General features: G+C 33.6%; 1 protein-coding gene across 2 annotated transcripts; it reads left to right on the top strand.

Annotated features, from left to right (window-relative positions):
- Positions 1-5806: 5806 nt before the first annotated feature.
- Positions 5807-18438, top strand: LOC123548389 (uncharacterized). 2 transcript variants are annotated; one of them, XM_053546481.1, is made up of 7 exons: positions 5807-5954; positions 11239-11733; positions 12089-12303; positions 12429-12582; positions 13362-13471; positions 14005-15063; positions 15736-18438. In XM_053546481.1, the coding sequence occupies exons 2-7, from the start codon at positions 11580-11582 to the stop codon at positions 16039-16041; spliced, it is 1998 nt and encodes a 665-aa protein (XP_053402456.1). In that variant the 5' UTR covers positions 5807-5954; positions 11239-11579; the 3' UTR covers positions 16042-18438. The 2 variants fall into 2 exon arrangements, with proteins under 2 accessions (XP_053402456.1, XP_045191530.2); XM_045335595.2 differs by having other exon boundaries at positions 5817-6009.
- The last annotated feature ends 157 nt before the right edge of the window (positions 18439-18595 follow it).

Below are 18595 nucleotides of genomic sequence, written 5' to 3'. Positions count from 1 at the left end.
CAAAAGTCAGGTACATGCTTGATAATCTGAAAACTGCCACACTTTCTGTATCTTCAGAAGGAGTGTTCCTGTCACATTTGCTTACGAAGAACTACAATAGAGGTGATATTGCTGTGATAACAATGCCCTTGTATTTTACACAAACAAATACAAACTCCTCTCATTTTTTTCCTATCAAAATGTCAAAAACACATCAAACATTTTGGTATGTTTGGTTATACATAGAGAAATTATGATTAAAAAATAATTCAGTGGTATCAGAATCGCTTGTTTTAAATGGTGCTCTTTGGGATAAATATAATCCACCATATGAGCAAAATAATTATTCATTTTTAGAAGCCTCAAATAAATGTTACAAACTAAATATACACATTCTACTGCTTTGTGCTTTCTCAACCATACAAAATTAATTACATTACACACTTAGGGAGGGCCGCCAAAGATAACGTTGTGATAACATTTGGTCCAATCCATTTGTAGGTATTTTGTTTCAATGTATGTTTGTATATATTGATGTATGCATATTGTATATACAGTCAAGCTTGCTCGTAAGACCACTTCTATTAATGTACAGAGACCAATTGCATTGAGAGATCACTTTTCAATTTCCATTTTTATAACGTTAAGGAACAGTATTTGTTGTATTAAGACTTGTATTAAAAACATTGTTGTCATTCCCTTTGTTGGTCTCTAAATACAAGTTATAATTTACACAATAAATCAAAAATAAACTTTCATATCTCTTGTTTATTGTTATTTTTTTACCTTTAGTTCTACGAGAAATACTAACATTTTCCTGCAAGACAAAGTTTTATATGGAGGTGACACAATCTTTCTAATACATTTTGTGTTAGGGACGAATGATTTGCTACTTCTCTGGATCCTTTGGGATCATGGAGTCCGTTTTTCACAACTGAGTTCCACTTAGGTCTTTGCCATGTTGGTTACATTTTACGCCTTCAAAGTATGTTCTAACAATTTTTGATTATTATCTTCATTGACCTTTTAATTGGTAGTATCTGGTCTTCCCACCTAGCTGATAGGGCTGATGCAAAAACAAATTAAAAAAAATGTTTCTTTATATAGTAAAGAACAATAATATTTGACTAGCAAAAAATCTACTACAATGAAACGTACTTAATGCATAGACTATAAGAGCGCTACATGTAAAAGCAAATAAAATGCACTTACTTATCTTTTGGTCTCCTGTCAGTTACACAAATTAATAAAAACGCATTTATTTAGTTTTGATTAACCTGTTATAAAAAGGGCATGATGATACCTTTATCTCATATACAGAAGTAAATAATCTAGAACTGACATGTCAGCTTATCAAATTAATCGACTCAACATATATCTTATCCTTAATATTTAGTAACAGCAGGCTGACAGAAAAATCACGATCATGCTTTAATATAGTTTACGCGGAACAAAAAGACAGATATCGTTAGATTATTTCGCTGTTTCGATGTACAAGTGGAAGAGATAAGTACAAAAATACTGATAAAATAACATATATGAATAGAAAAGGTCGAACGTAAAAGCGTATTATTTCATTAAGTTTACATGATCAACACAATTCTAGCAAAATAATATTGTAAATAATTAACGTTAAACAAACGGCAAAGGAAGGCAAAGATGAATTTTTTTTGTACACAACATGTGGATGAAACATAACCGTTGGGTTGAATGAGAATATTGTCTTAAATACGGACATGACTCTATAAAAAACGTCTACGTCCCCGCAAGGGATTTGACGGTTACGGAAGATAGATAGTTTGGTTACACTTCATGTACAAAATCTTTTTATCCACAAGGATGGGTAAGTATAAATTGAATATATTAATTTCTGGTTTAAATAGCTTTTAGCATATTATCTAGCCAACGTGTATTAAAATTTCTGACTGTGCTCTAAAGCTCTCGTAATGACCTTATACATTTGCTTGGAGTGAAAATTCTGAGTTTCTACTATTGACCCCATTCACCTTGGCAAATTCAACACAAATTTGCTCTGCAAAAGTAAACCCTTTCTGGTCTAATGTTATAAAATACCTATTGCAATGCTTACCAATCAATAGTAAAATTTTTGCCTTCGGCGCAATATATCGATAATTTGGTACCAATTCTCAATTGCCAATGGCAACTCCCACAAATCCAACCCCTCATTCTAAAATATATGAAAGGTTCATTTCATCAGCTCTTGTTTTCTTATAAAATGCAGATAGGGACATTGGCAAAGAATCAAGAGGTTACTTAATGTCTTTGTTCATCATAAAACGGTCGTATGTTGTGTCTAGTTAAAAGAAATGCGACTGACTAAACACATCAATGCATCATATCGATACTAGTCAGCTGATTTTCGAGGGATGTTCAAAAACACCCGGAAAAGTTCTCTAAAGTTTCTAGTGCTTTTTTATTGAAATTTGAAAATATCATAGATTACATCAATGTGTGTGTGTGTGTGCGCGCGCGCGTGTGTGTGTGTGTGAGTCCGGTCCGGGAGAGGGAGGGAGGGGTGGGGGGGGGGGGGGGTCCACTGGACTACGGGAGCCTAATATGAAGTGGGCCCAAATATCTCCCTTCGTTCTTTCAAAATGGCTGCCCTAAAATAAATCCAAAATTAAATATACAGATGGGATAATATTATTCAAATGTACTTGAAATAAGCTAAAAATAGGAAAAATATTTCAGCTATGTAACAGCAGGCAGTTATCATGAATTCGGTATCAGTACATGCCTGTTCCCACATGTAACTGGCAGTTGGAACAGATACAATGAACACTGGTTAAGTTAATTGCTCGCCATTACCAGCTGAAGTACTGTTGAAAAACGGCGTTAAACTAAAAATAAACAAGAACAACAACAACAAAATACAACAAAAAACAAAAAGAAGCGTTTTTAAAACGCAAACTCATGATCCCGCGTGTAAGACAAAATCTGTTGCTTTTACGGTTTTAAGTTAAAGGTGAAGGTCATATGAAGTTAAAGGTCATCTATATATAGAGGTCAGTTTGTAGGTCTTGACACAAGGTTTGTGAATTAAATTGTGTCATTTATGCGGAGTGTTTTGCCAAAACTTGTGTTTATGTAGGCTTTAAGTTTGAAAGGGAAGATCATAATTATGAGGGTCATATATATTGGTCAGTTTGTAGCTCTTGTCGAATGATTGTTATCTGTGAGTATGAAATAAATCATATCATTAATGTGGACTGTAGGCAATCTGGTTCGTATAGGTCAGTTTGTAAGTATTGTCTTGTGAGTATGTACTAAACTTAGGTCATTTATGCCGGCTGTAGGACCAAAATTGTTGTTTATTAAGATTTAAAGTTTGAAAGTGAAGGTCATTTGAAGGTCAAGGTCAATTATATATAAGTCATTTTGTATGTCTTACCACAATGTTTGTTGAGTGTGAGTATGAACTAAATTGTGTCATTTGTGTGGACTGTAGGACCAAAAATGTTGTTTATGAACGTTTTAAGTTTGAAAGAGAAGGTCATACGAGGGTCAAGGTAATCAATATATATGTCAACATTTAGTTCTTATGATAAAGGTTTATTGACTGTAAATATGTTATACACTTTCTAGCAGAAAATGACTTAAAAACGCATTGTCAGTAAACATGCATTTTCAATTATTACTCGGAGTTGACGCAGATCGATTCCCAATGCCTCGTTTCATACAAGTTTTTTACAGGTAATATCTCATTTGAATGCTAACCTGTTATATTTAAATAGCTGTCGCACTGATCGTTATATCACGTGATACATAAGATATGAATACTTAGATAACTAAATCCAATCCTAAAGTAACAGATTATTAGATCTATAGGTACAGCGATGTTATTTGTTCTTTAAGTGTAACATATTTTAAAACTAATTTCTACAAACAATATGAATGCAGTCATATTAGGTTAAACATCATTAAATGCAAGCCTAGTATATTTTCATTTGAAACCACACTTCAAAAACAGACCTGCAAATCATTTTTGCATAATATCAAAATTTGGCAATCTAACAGCTTTCGAAAATCAGATGTTACTGCAAACAGAAATTCAAAAGAAAATATGGTGTAAGCTATAATGTGAGAATATAATGAGCATTCGAAAACTCATTTTAAATAACACAGCTTCAAGTTCGTTAACAATAGAGACCTTGTAAATCACATTCTGTTTTGTTTTCAAAATGGTCTTTTACCCTTATTTCAAGTGGTCATCTACTACACCTATAATATTAAGAACTTTTGATATTAAAACCAAAAATAAATGGCAAATATAAAAAGTGCAAATAAGATTGGTCTACTTCAGATTAGACTTTTTTTGGGGAAATGCCGTTAACAGGGGCAGATAACTCTTCTTCAATACTAGTGATCTATGACGTTTAATGCGTATCTTTGTTTCTTAAATGATTGTCCTTCAATATCCAAAGCTTGAAGAAATTCTTTTATTTGAAAAGATTTCGCCCATCTCATATACAGAAACTCTAGCGTACGCCTTTAAGAGTCTATGCTCCGTACATTTTGGAAAGGGATAGGAAATATGTTCCTTTAAGACAAAATCTGTATGAAGGTTTTTTGGAACGCAGCCAAGCAGAGTCTGTTCATGAGAGGTAATGAAAAGTGCAAAACATATAAAGACGCCTAGCGCCGGCGTATATAAGATTGAATTGACTCTATAATCTTTAAGGAATAGAAGATAATACAGTACTGAGAATACTATAAAAATAAAGATTGTCAGGAAAAGAGATTGTTGTAGTAAACGTCAACATGCAAATATCTACATGTAGTTATTTGTATGAAACAAATTGATAATAATACAAAAATAGATATTATCGGCCGATATATTTCAGTAAAACTGGGAAGTGTATATACTATTTTGTTAAAAAGTTTTGATAGAACAATACTAATACAAATATCGACCGCCACCGAACAAAGCACGTGACAATGGTAAAACCATGTATTTGACTGTACTCTCAATATTTTCAAGTAATTTCATTGTTTCCATTTTAACCCTTGCGAGTCAAAACGTCAGAAAAAGAAGTAAATTTAGTATTCTGATATAACATTTTAGTTTTTACCAGTATTACAAGGAAATATGTCATATTTGACAATTAATTTTGTACAACGAAATTCAAAAAATGATGAGAGATACTCAACTGAAATTCATTGAAAATGTCAGATTCTAATTTGGCAATGTCCGATTAAGAGAAGAAACATTGTGTTGGGAGTTCGCTGAAAATAAAACTGGATAGAAAAATGATTTTCAATGTCTTGTGTCACCCAGTTAGCCGGGAACGGCAAGTTTTGTCCTGGTAGAGTCAATGGATTTGAACTGCTGATTGCTCAAACAGACTGCATTAGTATGTCCTTTTTCTGTTATAAATGATAAAATATAAGAAAAATGGTGAAAACCTTTAGCAGCAATAATTAAAGAGAATTAAGGATGATAAGAATTCTATACAGAAATCTCTTAGAGCAAACGACCATGCAATTCAACCTTAAAATAGTAACAGCATCAACTGGACTCAATATGATCAAATAATAATTACAAATAATAATTTTGTGTACAATCAAAGTGTTTTGCCAAATAAAGTGCATTGCAAGATGAAAGTCAGAGTGACCCCAAGGGCCAAACAGATTTTTACGTAAAAAAACAAAAGTATACTTTACCTTCAAGAAATGCTGGGGAAGCAGAAAAAATCCATATCGCAAAATGAAGAGTGTTTGAAAATCAATAGCGGCGTCTGGCCTCAAGTCTTTTGAATGTGACAGTTCAGTGTGCATGACCTATATTTGGAAACACAAACAAAATGTTGTGTATTCTAAGAATAGAATTGTAGTGCATTATCATTTATGGTGCATATTATGGTTGGGATGTCTCGTGGTTTCTCGTGTATGTTGTTACTTCTGTAACTCGTTTAAATAAATACTATTAAAATGGATGACTTTTGCTGATTACGGTACAGTTTATGACTGCATGTTGTTTCGTATTTGGATGTATGTTGTACTATGTTGGTATGAAATTTCTTTATTTTTATGATTTCTTACTATATTCACGTTTTACAAGGTACAGATAAGTCACTATCTAAACTTATAGCATATAGTGAAGAATGTTTAGACTTCCATGATATCTAAACTTACTAACACTTAAAACTATTGCTCGCATTCATATCAATGTTTGATTTATTTGAATCATTCTTTTATGTCTGAAGTTATGATGAAATATTTATACCTGTCTGATTTACCAATAGGGGGTCACCTTTGCCAATAGGGGGTCACCTAATTTATCATATTTTCTATCCATTTAAATAGTCTTTTTCTGACAAAACATGACTCTGGTATTAGAAATAAACATTTCAATACAGAATATAATGAGAGACAGTATGTTTACATTTCAAACAGGAGATATTAAGTCAAAGAATATAGCACTAGTTTTCACAGTTGTATTTCTATGCATAATTAGCACCACGTATATCTAAACCTAAACTCAAAATATTGATTCACAGAACCTTGTTCATTTATCTAGATTTGCCAGTTCAAACCAGTACAACATCATATCAACCTTTGATTTGTATTTTTAAGCGAAATAAACAACCTTTTGATATCCCTAAAATGGGTGATCCTCTATTGGCTGAATGGCCGCCTCTGTTTGATGGCACTTTTTTTTTATCGAAGTCAATCTAAAATTCATAATCATATTATTCCTATGAAAGTGTGTGTTTCACTCTTCAAAATGGTACCAAATTTGTGTGGCTTTATGTAAGAAATTGTGAGGTATGCTCAAAAATATTCTACTTTGAAGAATTCAAGAGTGCTTAAATCCAAGTCAGGAAACATGGTTGCAAGTGTTATCTACTCATGGAACTCAAACTCATTAGATTAGATCCATCTTCTTTTGTCTAGTAATTGCTAAATGATAAGTTTATATAACTGGATACTTAAACATTGTATACTGTAATATGTTTAAGAGAGATTCACATTTTATTTTCAAGTGACCCGCTATTGGCAGTGATTCTCTACTGGCGAGTTGACTGTATATGAAGTACATTCTTTTTTTCAAACAGGTTAACAGGAACAGCGACTTTTATATGCTTAATACTACAATAGTTTAATTATAAATTTAACCGGAATGGTGTGGTATTATGCTGGTTGATCTACTGAAATATGCGTCACGAATATAAATTGGAATTACGTTTTTGCAAACAACGTGTAAGAGGACAGAGTATGCACACGAACAAAAACAATTTACACCAGAAGTAGAAAGGGACACCATTTGTCCCAATGCTGTTCAAAATAGTTAACGTTTTCTTTGACAAATGAAGTCGACAACAAAATATTATGCATATTATATCTCAGTTCCAACAAATCAGTTTACGACCCAATTCACATTTTTGTTGGGCCAGAATGACTGTTCGGTGTGAGTGCGTTTGGCTATATATAACCCTAGACCCCTTTCTAAAAGGTCAATATCATACTTGGAGGTCATAGGTCAAGTCAGATCTTGTCTAAGCCATAATTTCGTTATGCGTAGTGCAGTCTTATTTCTGTTTTGCATAAACATTCACCTCTATGGGACGGAGTGTCTTGCACAAGTTCCAGGTCCCTTTCTCAAAGATCAAGGTCATACTTTGGGCTAAAGTCATTTTAGGCTTGTCTTCGCCATACTTGCATGGAGCAATCTTTTTTTATATTTGGCATAAATGGTAACCGCAATGGACGGAGTTTACCGCCAAAACTCCAGGTCCCTGTCTTAAAGTTCAAAGTCACATTTGGAGTCAAAGTTCATTTATAGCTTGTCAGGGCCACGATTTTGATATGCGTGGAGCAATCTGTTTTGTAGTTGGCATAAATGTTAACTTCGATGGGACTAAGTGTCGCGCGCAAACCCCCAGATCCGATCTTAAAGTCAAAGTCATATTTTGGGTAAAACTTCATTTTAGAGCTTGTCCATATCTCAAAAGATCAAGATCACACTTTGGGGTCAAAGGTCAATTTAACTTTGACCGGGCTGTAACTTTGACATGCATGGAGTAATCTTTTTATTGACAAAAATCTACTTCTGATTATACATTAAAGCTCATTTTTGTGACTTTTAAAATCTGGATAAGGTCATAAACCGAGTAAAGACTATAATGTTAAGTTGTTCAAATTCATTGACATTTTAATATTCCGTTTAGAACACCTTAGTCAAAAAGTATGCTAAGTTTCAGATGTAATATCAGTAACTTATGACATATTGGAATGAAGTAAGGCTGATAAAGCTGGAGTTTGTGGATCAGTAATGAGGGATACAGTCTGAGAGAATGCGTCATGCGGATCGATATGAAAGTCTAAAATAGCGTGCACATGCCCGACATAGCGGCATCCTTATTGATCAAATAATTTGTTATGTGGTTTGTGAATCTTCGCTGGCATTTATATTTCCGAAGACAATTTAGAGGTTACAGTTATTTAGTATGTGCTATACTGCATTACTGATTCATAAAAAATCCATTTTTGTAAGTCTGTGGTAGTTTGATTTTATCCCGAAAAAGTGCAAATGTCTTTCCAGAAATTAATCATTATTACTACAGGCATTTAAAAACACACTTGGTTATGTTTTGAATCGTCTACACCAAGGATTTTCACAGTCTGAACGGTATAGAAAGTTATCTTACTGAAAAATATTCTGAGACATGAATATTGTTTTGTCCAGAAAGAAAGAAGTGAATGTCATTTTCCCAACTTTGTTGCTGTTTGATTTATCAAACTTTTAATTTGACCGTTATTTTGATTACGTTATTTGTTTTTGCTCGCGATTAAACAACAAAGTGCAATTGACATGTGAAAATAGAGATATTTCAAAAGAAATTGAGGCATAAATGTTTTTTCAGCAGTATTAGCCTTTGAGTTTATCAAAGTACTCGGATCTTTTCATGCCAATTTAAAATGTCTTGAATAGTTGCAATTAATCATTAAGCCACCATCTGCAAGTTAATAGTAAATAGTAACCTAGTAAATTATTAACTGATGATAAAATATAAATTGGACCATGTCTGTATTTTCTAAATGGTAAATGCTTTAGAGCAACTGATACGTTAATGTTTGTTTCACTGCAGCCCAACTGCAATCTAGCGAACCACTTAAATACACAAGTGTTTTAAGTAATAGTTCTAGTATGTGTGAGAGTGTGTTACCAGGATATATCAGAGCTAGGGGTACATCGAGGGTATTTTTCTCTGCACATATCATCGAGGTCGGTCTCTCTCAAGGATGTTTTTTTTTACAGACATGGTTGCCTGTAGTGATTTTCATGTGAATGTTATAAAGCAATGTGAACTTTTATCAAGATACTTATGTTTTATGATGTTTATTTTGATCCTTATATGCGTACGTGTTATTGCACATATGTCCATATGTTTCTTTTGTTCTGCCGCTGTTTGTTGTCGGTAACACTGACCTAGTGCAATAATTATGACATTTAGTAAACAAATTGTACTACGAAAGCCGGACAGGGACTTCTGAATTCTAACTTCTTACTTCTAGATTCTCACCCAAAATTTTTACATCTAACTTTTGAATACTTTTATGTTTGCATTTGCTTTTGATAGAAAATTCAGAAAAAGAAAAGTTCGTGCATTTAGTTAGTATATGTCTTTATTACGTTAATGTTCATGCTATTTAATTAAAACTCGGTGTGTGCGTGCGTTCATGCGTTCATGCGTGCGTGTGTTCGGGTCTTTTTCAACATGTTTTAAGTCATATAAACGACCGTGTCTGCTTAATCGGTTCGCGATTAGTACTTCAGAATGTCTTCTTTGAAACTGTGTGTGTGTGTGTGTGTGTGTGTGTGTTCGGGTTAACGTCTTTTTCAACACTTTTTCAGTCATATAAACGACGGTGTCTACTTGTAGCAGTGAGCGCAATGCCCAGTTTTATAGTGCTGCCTCACTGGAATATCATGCCGTAGACACATGACATGATACCCCTACCAGACACATTATACTGACACCATAAGGACTAATTCTAGTGCTATTCTAATACTATCCTCTTAATGGTGAGCATCAAGCGATGAAGCTACTAGTAGCATTTTTCACGCCTATAGTATGACGCGGCCGGGGAGCGAACCCACGAACTCATGCACACAAAGCAGCCCCAACTGTAGCACTGTAAGGAATGTCTTATTGACAATACTAGATGCACGCGCAGTATTTTGTTTCAATATAAACAGAAAGTCGTTTCTTTGGTGTATAAGGCAAAGGTTACGAAATACAATATATTTCATGATGTCTTCATAGTACGCTCGGTGAATGCCGTTCTGGACTTGTTTCGATTGTATGTGTATGATGTTGATCCTGGACACACGATTTACATGTAAACGGTTGATAGGTTAAGACTAACATATTTGTCAGCTAGTTCACATATTAAAGTAAATATATAAGAAGGAAAGTGCCGCACATTTTTCGGCATCAAGAAATTTACACCTGAAATTTAGTAGCAGATATTTCCTTAAAATTTTAGTTTAACCCAGTTTAAGTAGCTTCTATACCCCTGATGTTGTTGATGTACTTAAGAACACCTTCGTGTCTAATTTGCTTCCAAATTGGAACGGTTTAAAACATTACGAAATGTTAAGGCTTTTATATGTATGAAAATCATTTTACATGTGTCCTAGATAAAATGTCCGCGAAATAATTAAGTCTTTGCATACTCTTTTCCTATCCCAGTCTGTATTTGGAAACTCAAAGCGGAACCACTGATTTCTTCCTTCTAAATAGCACGATTCATGGTTGTGCCAGATTATATCCGTCTTAAAGCACAAAAAACAGCAATTAATTCTTAAAAACTTTCTACATGCATTGCATGTTAATCTTATTAGATATATAACGACGTGACGCTATAGGTCAACTTGAGTTGATGTTTTTCTGTGTACATGTTTATTGTTGTAATTGTGAATATGTCATCACGATACCCTGCAAAGATGATTGCTGCAAAGTTCCATTTCATGTTCAAGGAACTTATTTTCATTTTGACTCTTAGTATTTTGTCAATTTTATATTATTTTTTTTTATTTTTTATTATAGTAGTTTCTCAGTATATCCAAGGAATTCATAAAAATGTAATAAAATGTAATGATATCAGTATAAAGTATGGCATGTATTACTCAAAGAATAATATCAGTTTAAGTGTAGCTGTATTGTGCACTCCATTACAAATGTGAAAAAAACTGTTTAACAATAAAAAAATATTCTATTTTCGTTTCAGTCTAGGCAAAGAGCTTCAGTATTTGTCTTAGTGAATTGAATGTACTTTTACCTAGAAACTTGGAAATAATTTTGAAAAGCATTTAGTGGATGCAAAAGGTTGCCGTGATGTTTACAGTATTAGGAATATGCAGTGCATGTAAGTAGTGACATGAAAGTAGGAGTGGTCTGAAAGTATGAGTGCCGTGACAATGATATAAGCAGCTTCTCTGGCAACATTAATTTTCGAAATATGTAGCATGTGAATTAACTTTGTGAACAAAAATGTTGTAATTATCATTAGAAATCACGTGATATGTAGATTCTGTGTCGAGGTGTTCAGTGTTAAATTGCAAGGACAACATGATGGCGCGTCCAGGAATTCCAATATACGTTTTAGGACAGACTATGAAGGAGATACGAATGGTGACGTCAGTTTTAGTCGCAGATAAAGGCGGCATAAATCAGGAACTGAACGAAGTATGGACCGTGCATAGGAACGTTAAGTTACGCAAAGGTATCTGTATTTCCTTGTTTCCTTTTGTAACATTTGTTTTTCGGTGCAAATTTGAATTTCAAATAAAGTTTGCATAATTTTCTACATGTTAACGTTCACATGACAATACGATGAGTCATTACAGGCATAAAATGCTGCATGTTCACATAATGAGTCACACACGACAATAATTTTATCTTGACCTGTTATGTATCTTTACATAAGTGGTAAACTGTAAATAACTTTTTTATTTATGAAAAAGTTATTTTTATGTGTTTGTTTACTATTATAGAATTTTGTTTGCTGGGAAGCCGTGGGTAATGTTAAAGATATTTCAGTTCTTATGTCTGGTGTATTTCTACTAATTTCCTTACAGAATATACCACAAGGGCAGTGAATGTTGACAACAAGGGCTATTCCGATCGACCATGTATGGACAGAACTGCATGCTGTCGCGAATTTACAAGTTTAACATGTATCCCACAACAAGCAGAATCACAGCATATGGAGTGCTTAAAGTCTGTCTCTGATATAAGTAACTCTACATTGAATGATAATGGGTACGCATCTGGGGACGAAACGGATAAACAGGTTAGTACACCTTTTATTGTGGATTGTTTTATGCATTTTGACCCTAAAACTAGCGCCGATAGATTGCTAGCATGTGTACATCGTGTACTGTTTTGTTTCATTTGAACGTTACTGTAATATTGCAGATTCCCGAAGACTGTGGTATTGAAACTGATATCCATGAAATCGCTCTGTTGACGAAACCCAAATCAGAACTACCGTCTCTGATACTTCACCGTTTTATTCATACAGGCATATTTGTGCTTGCCGTTGATACAGAACAGTTCGACAAAAACATGGGTAAAGAATTTATTCAAAGATATATTTGTAGCTTATATAAGACATAAACATGTGTCTAAATATTTTGGTCGAAAAACTTATACAAATTTAAATGAAAATGTCACGGCTCGGACTTGCTAACGTTAGGGGAGAATATGTGTCCGGCAGCCGGTTGGCTTAGTCGGCAGAGCACTCGCCCTTTAAACGAGGGGTACCGGGTTCAAAGCTCGGATTGACTGCACATTTGTCTCGTCCTCTGACATTTGGCGCTAAACGTAGGGCTGTGAACTGCTTTCCCTGTCAGTCTTGGGACGCTTGCAATATTATGTACCTCTGGAATTCGAAAACGAATTTCCAGTTTGTGGAGGTGTATGTCACGGTACTGATATGTCACATTTAGGTAAAATATGTGTGCTGCAGCTCGTTAGCTCGGTATAGCACTCGCCTACTAATCGAGCGGTCACGGATTTGAGCCCCGGACTGACTACACATTTTTCTCACCCTCAAAAATATTTTGAATACATATTTTGTTAGGAAAGGCTGAAAATCGCAAACGTTTTTAACTGGAACAAAACGTTTTTATATGTGTTTATATCAAAAAGCTTCTACAGTGAATAAATAATGTATAGACTATACATGGCAATTAACTTCATATATTCCGGATGTCTGTTTATGTAATTAATTTAGATTTGATAGAATTATTGGGAACGGTGTTAAGATTATGCCTTTCTTTTGCTGGGCTGAGCAATTGATATATTTTCCCATATTTGTAAAATGCAAAAAATGTAATATTATTTCAGAGTTGTATGAAAAGATGCTAAGAGAACTTGGCACATATTCTGTTTTGACGAAAGCCGGATATACTGAACTTATTGTTGTAAATACCGCTGAACAAAGCAACCAAAACAAGGTACCTAACTTTATATCTAGTGCTGATGTTGCTATATCTCGTGACCCAATTTGTTTGCATAAGGTATTTTTCTTGTTTATGTATACACCTTGATAACTAATATAACACATCATTATTGGACTAAAAATGTAATAAATTAACTCTGTCTGAACTTGATTTTGCAATCAAAGCAGCATAAATCTACTTTATACAGAGCTCTTGCTCGCTTTCTGGGTAATGTATACAAGCTAACAGTTTGGTTTTACAGATCTTACTAAGCTAATGTCCAGTATATAAAAGTGCATGGTGTTATCAGTCAAGAAAGAATCTGTTGCATAACATAATGGCTTGTATATATGTATAACTTAAACACAAACATGTATTGCATAACCAAATTGAAATGCTTCATAGAGATCATATATCTTTATTGTTTGTGAAAGCAGATTACAAACCACCATTGATATTATACGTTTCTCAATATCTTGTGAATCTTTTTCCAGATATTGAAAAACCTGTTAATGAGTAATAACATACTAGTATAATATTTGTTACAGGATGCATGTGGTTTTAAAAAGAATGCTCGAAAACTTTTCAACGCAATACGGAAGTCGTATTTCGGATGTCATTTTGGTACGTGTTGTATAACTGAACTCGGACAGAAGATATGCGAGATTGAATCAAAATACGAGATGAAAAGGGCCTGGCCAACTGGAAAGTTTACAAATCAACGTTCAATGATCCAAACTCTTGAACGAAAAGGCACGTTTACTGAGATGGGCAAGGCTGATATATCTGAATCCACTTTGGAGCAGAGCGGCATGTTCTATTTCCAAGTGATTGATACTGGTTATGTATGCTGTAGACCTGATAAATTGGTACAGAAATATATCAGCTTGCTAGAAATGTTGGAAATGCGGGGTGCCCTTGCACCTAATGTATCTGTTGATGATTTTACACTGGATATTGGTTATGAAGAAACCAATATCATGTTGAGTGCACTTGTTGAAGCAAAGCTCATAGAAGAAGAAGATGAAGACACAGTGCACCTGCTTCCATTGATAACACCAGTCCTTCTTCCTCAGTATGACGAGAAAAGAACATTCAAAATTGAAACCAATGTACTACGCCTTGCCATTGATATCAGTATTGTACCGACAGTTCTTATGGTAAATATCATAATGAGATGTGTCCATTTTGGATGGGCTGTAAGATCGAAAGCACCGAAAGCATGCGAATCGAGGGATTCTGTATTGTTGGAAAATGGGTCCTTCGGTGTAGTAATGACTTTCGACTCAGCAGAAAATGTGTCTAATGTTGGACTCTGTATCATACGATTTCAGACTGATGAAAATGGTGATGCGAAATTTGATTGTGGCGAGTGTGAAAAACTTAGAAACGCAGTTGAATCAGAAGTTGAATCCTGCACATCGGTGCATAATCATAAACTGGAAAGTGTAACAGTGTGTGGGCAGTACATGAGAAGCAAAGACGAGAAGGATCTCTTGAGGATGAAAGAAGGAAAGTGGACAGATGTTACGAAACTGATGAGTAACATTGACAATGAGCTTGGTATCAGTGAGGCGACGTTGCTGAAACACTGGTATCCTGCAAAGGTAATGACTGATATAGCCATCATCCAAATGATAATTAATTATGAATGGTATGAAAGGAAAAAGTAATAGTTATACCATTACTTAATAACCTGTCTCCGAATTTAGCTCTCATGTATTGATATAAAGGATTGAGAGTGTCAACTTTCACATAATTTGATTAAAAAAGAGCAAAAATAACAAGCCTTATAACAAAATTACGTCTATTTGTCTTATTAATTTCGACGTTCAGTTTCGTGTATGTGTATAGAAAATTACAAACAAGTTTGAAAATTTACTAATATTGCTGCTCGAGGGCAAATGTTTTGTAATAAAGTTGTAGTATGAACTGTGTTGTAAATTTTCGATATGACAGATGTAACTCTGCCTGGATACAAGAAATTGTATATGTAAGTTATGTCATTACAAAGTACAAAGGAATGTGATCGCTGGTATGGCACATGTGCCATTGCACACATTGCCAATATATTAATACATTTTCAAAATTATCAAATTTTACCAACTGTTGTTAGGGGACTTAAAATTTCTTTATAAATATTACTTTTTATATCAAAATCATTCTGATAGTTTTAGTTACAAAAGTAAATAAATCACTGATCTGCATATCGAAGAATAGTATTTTCTTTGATTATTATTTAAAGGAAACGTAATAAAATCATTTATATTTATTACCAGTGTAAAGAGCTTGAGGAAACGATGAACAAGAGCATGAGAGACGATGTGCTAGTTAAAATTGCGGAATTGTTCGGAAGAGGCTATAAGATTTTTTTCATTGGACAGAAGATTCCGTCGTCGTTTGTAGACCGGATTGGACTTGAAAATCAAAATAACGTAACGTATACAGTGTTTCAGCTGCTGAAAGAATGGGTTCGAATAAATGGATACAAGGCAAATCTTTCCACATTAAGGACAGCAATAACAGAGAGCTCAATAAATATCGATCTCTCGAAATTTGATGAAATTGTAAAGGAATCTCAGTAAAATATCGAAACACTTCTACATAGAAGGCAGCAGTATCACCAGCAACGTGTTCAAGAGACGATGACTGACATTCTAAACAATCACTGAATGTTATTTCCAAGGATACCAAAGTTTCGATTATCAATTAATGGTTCACTTAAGTTATTTCTTAAGGCGAAAACATTTTTGGTTATTCCACTAAACATGAAAGCTTAATTTGCTTCAGGCTTGTACTGGTATAAAATAAACTTATCCAACCGTTTAACTCCCCCTCAATATTTTTAGCAATATCTAACAGGACATTTACAAAATATTGTACACACTGGGACAAATATGTTTTAATAACATATTATAAGATTTTAATACTGTATTTTTTCTGATATATGGTCAAATATCAAACTAAATTGATATGATAGGATGAAAACGTAATTTGTTGTTTTTTTAATAATTTTTCTGCCTTATAACGTAATTTGTTGGCTTTCAAATTCTCCACATATATTTCTGTGAATTTTAAAAACTGGACTTAAGCCGTAAAATAAATAAAATCCGATTTTGTTGAAATTTCAGTATGTAATTAGCAACATATTTATCCAATTTTGAAAAAAAAAACTTCATAAATTTTCTATCAGAATCATAAAGATATTGCAGTGTTAACGTTAGAAGTTTCGATAAGTGTATTTATTACATACACGTTTCTATTCACCGTTAAGTTACACTGGTACCGGGAACGTCAATATTTTTTCCATACACTGACGCCTGAATTTCATATCGGGTGCGTGACGTAATTCAGTGTGTGTTGTTGCACTATTTTTTTTCTAATTAGTTCAGTATTGTCAATCCTATTCAGGCTATCGAACATATATATGGTATTTACATTATATTTATACGTGTAGATGCGTATATAATAAAAAGGTTATTATCTTTGCATCGGGAAATATGCACTCGTTCTTCAGCGGAAGAATATTGCGCTCCTAAAGTCGCGCAATATTTCCGCTGAAGAACTCGTGCATATTTTCCGATACAAAGCTAATAATCTATAATTATTACCCCCCGTTAAGTTACAATGGTACCGGAAACGTCAATATTTTTCCATATACTGACGCCTGAATTTTATATCGGGTGCGTGACGTCATTTATTTGTGTCGTTGCATAAATTCTTTTATTTAGTTCAATATTGTCAACTTATTCAGACTATTGAACAAATTCATAATATTTACGTTACATTTATACGTGTAGATACGTAAGGAAGAATATTGCGCTCCTAAAGTCGCGCTATATTTCCGCTGCCCAAATCGTGCCTATTTCCCAATACAAAGCTAATAACCTATAAATATTTGTCTGTATCATGCTATTATACAAATGTGCCACATTACTAGTAGTATTATCAAAGAAATCTCGAACAAGTTTACATAATTATTTAAATGCTGTCATTCTGCAGTGGTGGATTTGGAGAAATATGACTTGAATGATTACTCTATATTTTACGTCACCCTGATAAGGGAAGGTTTTATTTGATTGCGAAGAACAAAAGAATAACAATTCACTTTTGATATAGAACACATATTTCGTTTATCTTGAGTACTTAAAGTTTCATAGACGCCTGAAATGATATGGTATTTAGAAAATATGTTTATTTAAATTAATTTCCGATGAGAGATTTTTTTAAAGATTTTTGACTAAAATGGCATAAAAGATGAAAAAATGACAAATTTCAAGAAAATGGTTAAAATGACATTGATCGATACCTATTAGTAGGTTGAAAATATGAGAAAAGAAATTAAAATGTAAATGAGGCGAGAAGATATGATATGATAAAAAAGGTCAATGAATGACTGGTGTGTGTCTTCTGGTCGTCATGGAAGACTAATTTTAAAATTAGGTTTGCCATTATGGCCAGAAAGAACACTTGAGTCATATTTTGACTTCTTGTAACTCTTCTTTATATTTACATATATTTTGTTTTGTGACTTTTAGTTTGAAATTGTCATCTATTATCTCAGCGACTCACTGTTGCCAAAAACACACACAGTAGTTTCAAGTCGTGATATACGTCATTTACTGAAGGGAAGTCAATATGGAATATTGATTTGAAACAATTCTAATCTCAGCTGAGCCGGTATAAAATAATATGCCAAAGTAGGGTGAATACGAGTAAATTTGGCCAGAATCGGATTCAAGAATGTTGGTTTGTTCATTTGAGGAAGTCAATACAATACAATTAATGAAGTGATTTCATAATTTTTATTGTAATTTGTAATTAGGTAATTATAATTGTTGTTACGTTAATTAGGAAACCTTGCACATCATTTAAAACCCATTTCTAAATGTTGACCAACCCGCATACCAGCATATATATATGCCCACAGCGGTGTAATTGCTACATGTATATTACGGTAATAAATATGTTTAAACTAACAATAGTTTGTTTATTTTCTAAGAAATGTCGTAAAGACATTGTAAAAACGAAAGCAACATAATTTCAGAAAGTGAGTGTGAAAAATTTTCTTGGAATAATAAAATGCCATTTTGTTTTAAAATTAGAATGCCGGTATGTTGTTAACAGTTTATGAAAGTA

Source organism: Mercenaria mercenaria, chromosome 6 (genome assembly GCF_021730395.1).
Source record: "Mercenaria mercenaria strain notata chromosome 6, MADL_Memer_1, whole genome shotgun sequence".
NCBI lineage: Eukaryota > Metazoa > Mollusca > Bivalvia > Venerida > Veneridae > Mercenaria > Mercenaria mercenaria.
This window is presented reverse-complemented; position numbering and strand designations above follow the sequence as displayed.